This window comes from Furipterus horrens, unplaced genomic scaffold (assembly GCF_987537825.1).
Source record: "Furipterus horrens unplaced genomic scaffold, mFurHor1.1.pri manual_scaffold_17, whole genome shotgun sequence".
NCBI lineage: Eukaryota > Metazoa > Chordata > Mammalia > Chiroptera > Furipteridae > Furipterus > Furipterus horrens.
Window position 1 is genome coordinate 65,425,924 of NW_028327187.1, and position 5,740 is coordinate 65,431,663.

The following is a 5,740-nucleotide window of genomic DNA, read 5'->3' on the forward strand; positions in this document are numbered from 1 at the left end:
TACAAGGCCACGGTAATCAAAACAGTCTGGTACTGACATAAGAACAGACATATAGATCAGTGGAACAGAATAGAGGGCCCATAAATAAACCCAGGCCTGTATGGTCAACTAATATTTGACAAAAAGGGGAGAAACATAAAATGGAATGAGAAGAGCCTCTTCAACAAATGTTGCTGGGAGAACTGGACAGGGACGTGCAAAAAAATGAAACTAGACCACCAACTTACACCACACACCAGAATAAACTCAAGATGGATCAAAGACTTAAATGTAAGATGTGACACCATAAAAATCCTAGAGGAAAACATAGGCAAGAAAATTTCAGATATTCCACGTAACAATATTTTCACTGATACATCTCCTAAGGCAAGGGAAATAAAGGAAAAAATAAACAGATGGGACTACATCAAACTAAAGAGCTTCTGCTTAACAAAAGAAAACATCAGCAAGATGAAAAGGGAACCAACCATATGGGAAAGCATATTTGCCAATGATACATCAGATGAGGGATTGATCTCCAATATATAAAAAGAACTTACATATCTCAACACAAAGACAGCCCAATTAAAAAATGGGCAAGGGACCTGAACAAACTCTTTGCCAAGTAGGATATACGGAGGGTCCATAGGCATATGAAAGAATGCTCAACACCACTAGCCATCAGAGAGATACAAATAAAAACCACAATGAGATACCACTTTATGCAAGTCAGAATAGCCATCATCAACAAATCAACAAACAACAAGTGCTGGTGAGGATGTGGAGAAATGAGAACCCTAGTGCACTGTTGGTGAGAATGCAGACTGGTGCAGCCACTATGGAAAAACTGTATGGAATTCCCTCAAAAAACTAAAAATGAAGCTGCCTTTTGAACCAGCAAGTCCACTGCTAGGATTATACCCGAAGAATCCTGAAACCCAGATTCAAAAAAACTTATGCACCCTTATGTTCATAGCAGCTCTGTTTACAATAGCCAAGAGCTGGAAACAACCCAAGTGTCCATCTGTAGATGAGTGGATTAAAAAACTGTGGTACATTTACACAATGGAATACTATGCAGCAGAAACAAAGAAGGAACTCCTGCCATTTGCAACAACATGGATGGAACTAGAGAGAATTATGCTTAGCGAAATAAGCCAAGCAATGAAAGAAAAATACCATATGATATCACCCAATACAGGAGACTAATGAACAACACCAATAAATGAACAAAATTGGACAAGGAACAGAGTAACAGTTATCAGGGGGGAGGGAGGAAAGGGGGTAAGTAGGGGAAGGGTTTAGCAAAGGAACTAATATAAATAACCCATGAACATGGACAATAGGGTCAGGATGGTCTGTGGGAGAAGGGGTGAGCTGGGTGGGGGCAGCAATGAGGGAAAAGGTGGGACAACTGTAATAGAAAAACAAAAATAAAAATAAAAATAAAAAAAAATTACAGGGACAAAAAAGTTAAAACTCATCTTATATTCATTCAATGGAAAGAATTATTTGAAAAGAAAAGAATGTATAATCCTCCAAGTGGACAAATGGAATTGAGGAAAGAATAAGGAATCAATAAACATATAACCAACTATATTATGGTATTGGGTTGGCCAAAATGTCCATTATATTTTTTTTCTGTAAACTAGGAAGACACATTTTTCATTTTCACCAATAACTTTAATGATTTGGATATTTTGAGTATGATGGCTATATTTCACTATTGGCTTCTAGTGAGTAGAGGCCGGGGTCCTGCTAAACATCTTCCAATGCATAAGACAGTCCCACAGCATATATTTTTGTGGTCAAATGTCAATAGTACAAAGAAACTTCGCACACCACTTCTGATATGTTCAGTCAGTCACAGCATCTTGTCCATACACTGCACAAATCATTTATTGCCTTTCAGTTGAGTTTTTACCTATTTTGAAATAATAAAGCATAATATACTGCAAATGTTGTGTATCTTCTTCCATCTTCAATATTAAAATGGCTGCACAAAAATTAATTTTGACAAGTTTTTTTTAATGAATGATGATATGATAGCTGTCACAATACAATCTAACAAAACTGTTTTGAATAAAGTTAAAGACAACTAAGCACTACTAGAGCCATCATATGGAAAAAATGTAATGCACTTTTTGGCCAACCTCATATCACCATCCCTCAGAATAATGTCTAGAACACATAGGAAATGCTCAGTAAATGTTACATAAATGAAATAGTAAAGCTCAGTTTTTATCAGTTAAAATCAAACATGACTTACCCAATTAAAAAAACAATAACCAAATACTCAAGAATTATATAACAACCACAAAATTAACTTGTTACTTCAAGTTACTAATTTGACTCTATTATTGAAAGGAATTATACAGAAATACAAGGTCAAAACACAAAAACACCAGAGAATGTTAAGCCATTCTACACCACTGCATGTGTGTGAGGGGTGTTAGTTCTACCTCAACACTAGCCTCTCTAAATGGTTAAGTCACTGCCTTAAACATATGAGATGCCATCATAATACTTCTAGAGCTCTCTGTACTACTCAATATGACAAAATACATTCCATGGTTGACATCAAATTAATAATTAATCTAAGACTCATGCTGTTTGATGAGATGCTATAATCTGGACTACATGATGAGGAGTCCCCATTAAGGCTGCCTTCGTTAAAAAGAATCAAAAGAAGCCCTGGCTAGTGTGGCTCAGTGGACACAGCGTTGGCCTGTGAACCAAAGGGTTTCCAGTTCAATTCCCAGTCGGAGCACATGCCTGGGTTGTGGGCCCTGTCCCCAGTTGAGGGCGCACAAGAGACAACCATACATTGATGTTTCTCTCTCTTTCTCCCTCCCTTTCCCTCTCTCAGAAAATAAATCAATAACATTTTCTAAAAAAACGGTGATTATGAGGAGGCATGGATCAAGAAGAATGAAGTAAATTCTGTTAAATTTTGACTGAATTAATCTTAAACAGAAGTCGTTAAACTCCTGAAATATCTCTCTGAAAAAAAATCTCACTAATACCCATCAAAAGCTAGGGACATAAATGAAAGCATAGTTCTTTATAGAAAAAGAAACCATGCGTTCCTATTCCGGTTTTCCAAAACAGTGAGGAACTAAATGAAAACAACTGAATCACAAGCCTTATTAATCCACTATACGATAGCTATTGAGTTTACTTTAAGCAGTATTTTAAGTTAAGAAACCCAGACAAATTGTTCTCTAAAAGGCCTTAGAAGAAAATGTTGAGCAATTCAACAAGAAAACTGAAAATAAGGAGTAAGGCATTTACAAAAGGTAGTAGTTTACCAAATCTTGTTGTTTAGTCAACTTGCTTGCCTTAAAAAGTGTTGAAATATCTTCCTAAATTTGTATTTATTAACTCTGACACCTCAGCTTGTAAAATCATGTAAGGCTCAAAAGTTGTATTTGAGCAAAAAAAGACCTTTCCACTGGTATTAACAAACTCTTGGATTCAAATACTTGTTCTACTACATCGAGCTATATTCAACACCAAAACAGTGTCAGCTAGGAACTGAAAGTGACACCACCTCATAACTATCTAGTTACCTTGTCAAAGCAAGTACAGCATAAAAGATGAAACAGGACAAATAACCAAAGGGAAGAGAAGAATATAATCAGAGTGTTATTTACCAGTGTTTTCTCTGGCATACTTCCTAAAAGTGAAAGATTTTTGCTGGTTGCACCAAACTGTTTGTGGAAACTATCAATTCACTTTTATTTTTGCTTAAACTTTTAATCACTATTTAAACCAGTTTTGTGCTGGGTCAATAATGAAAGGCGATATGATCATTCTTTTACCACAGACTGATAAATTTCAAAATCATCTCAGAATTATTAAATACATTAAACTTTGGTGATGCACTCACAAAACTTTTCTAACTTTCATGACGATGGGGACACCCATTAAACTCAGCTTAGACAATTCACAAAGACCTTGTGACTTCATTTCTTCACTTGTAATTACTGGGGTAATAGGGCACATCAAGTAAGTAAATTCTTAATTTGTCTCAAGTAAGGATGGAACTGAAACTTTAAACTCATCATTTTATTCTACCCAACCAGGTCCCTTCCCACATAATGGAAGGCTGTATATTTCCTGATACTATAACGCTTTGACCACTGTTCTCCAATGTGAAAGGCAAATAGGAGGCGAGAAGGCAGGAAGGAAGGAAGTATATAAAAGGTACATACCAAATGGCCATAAGAACTGGCTTTAGTTAAGTCACTCTCTCCTTCCTAACTATAATCAAGTTGCTGGTAAAAACTGAAAACTAAATAAGCAACATCTGGCTTGAGCTTCAGAGCTAGCCTAACAACGTTCAGACAGGAGTATTTGCTAATTTGTGCAGGCAAAGCATTTCCCCGCATGCCACTCGAATTAAAAAGTTTACCAAAAAAAGAGGAACCCTTTTAACTGATGAGTAGAGGAAACTCCAGTATTTCCCAATCTAAGAGCGGGCCCCATAGATTTTACTCTTATGCACATGAAGTCAGTGGCAGGAAATGGACTGCTACCACTGGTTCACACACTCTCAGGACGGTTAAGACTTGGGCAGTCAGCCTACTGCTTTTGAGAGTTCTTAACCAACTAAGGGGAAGTGCTGTCTTCCTCTGCCTACTCACACACGACAGTTGGTGGTATCTCACCCAGTCTCCAACTCCCACGCTCCCCCCACTCTTCCTAAGAAATGTTCTTGGTAGAGCACATGGAGAGCCTAGGGGGGAAAGGAACGTAGGCGCCCCTTCCTTAGGTTTCTGGTAAAGTAAAAAGAGTGGGGGCCTACGTTTTGTGTTTTTTGTTTCATAGTATTATTTTTTTGTAAGTCTGTGGGTGGGCTCCCAAGTAGTCGGATGCAAGGAAGAGCTGTTTCCCTGCCCGGACCCTAAAAGCGTTAAAGAGGCAAAACCCGGCAACTGACAGGGGTGGGAGGGGAATGGAATCATGCAAAGAAGGTTAGCTCCCACAAGTCAGACAAACAACAGCCCCTGCCTGGTAGTCGGGGTCTCCCCAAGTTGGGGTGGGGCCTTTCTGCTCCCCACACTGCCGCCCACAAGCTAACAAGAGAAAGGGATTAAGTGGAGAAGGAGGTGCTCTTCCGCCCCCACGCCGTCTCCTCGCCTAGAGCGGCTCTCCGGGTTGCACAGCGAGGTCGTGGTCACTCTTGGGGGGGGGGGGGCTCGGGTGCCACCGTGTTCAATGGCAGGAGGATCCCGGGGCTCTCGCTGTCCCCAAGGCCGGAGGGGACTGCGAGAGCACTCACCAATTTAGGCTTGTTTTTCGTTTCCTCTTCGTTCGCGGCCCGGTTCCCAGTACTCCGCTTGGTGCTCCGGCCTCCACTGGGTTCCTCGCTGCCGCCTCCCGCTCCCGACGCTGCCGCCCCAGGCTGCTCCATCTTTCTCCGGCCCAGTCACCTGTGCCCTGTAACCACACCTCTTCTCCTCTAAGAAAGCCCCTCGGGGTGGTCCCGCTGCCCCGTATTGATTCGGGGGCACTTCTTCCTGAGAGGGAGTGTTTCTGCCTGGGGAGCTGCCGATTTCAGGCCTCCGGGACTCCGGGCTTCCAAGCACCCCAGACGCCACACGCCTTTGCCACTACTCCGCGCTGGGGAAAGCCCTGCCCCTGCAATTACCACTACCGCCGCCGCCCTCCGAGAGGCGTTTAGGGTGGAGAAAGTGTGTGCGTATCTCTTTAAGAGGGCCTCAACACACGTGATTCATCAAAGTGCCCACAGTTA

General features: G+C 41.0%; 1 protein-coding gene across 2 annotated transcripts in view; it reads right to left on the minus strand.

Moving 5' to 3' along the window:
• Positions 1–5,642, minus strand: part of DIAPH2 (diaphanous related formin 2) — a 1,048,823-nt gene extending 1,043,181 nt beyond the window's left edge. For both annotated transcript variants that reach the window (XM_090264504.1, XM_090264503.1), the window contains exon 1: positions 5,267–5,642. In XM_090264504.1, coding sequence (XP_090120630.1) covers positions 5,267–5,398 — 132 coding nt within the window. In that variant the 5' untranslated portion in view covers positions 5,399–5,642. The remainder of the gene's footprint in view (positions 1–5,266) is intronic.
• Between the last annotated feature and the right edge of the window lie 98 nt (positions 5,643–5,740).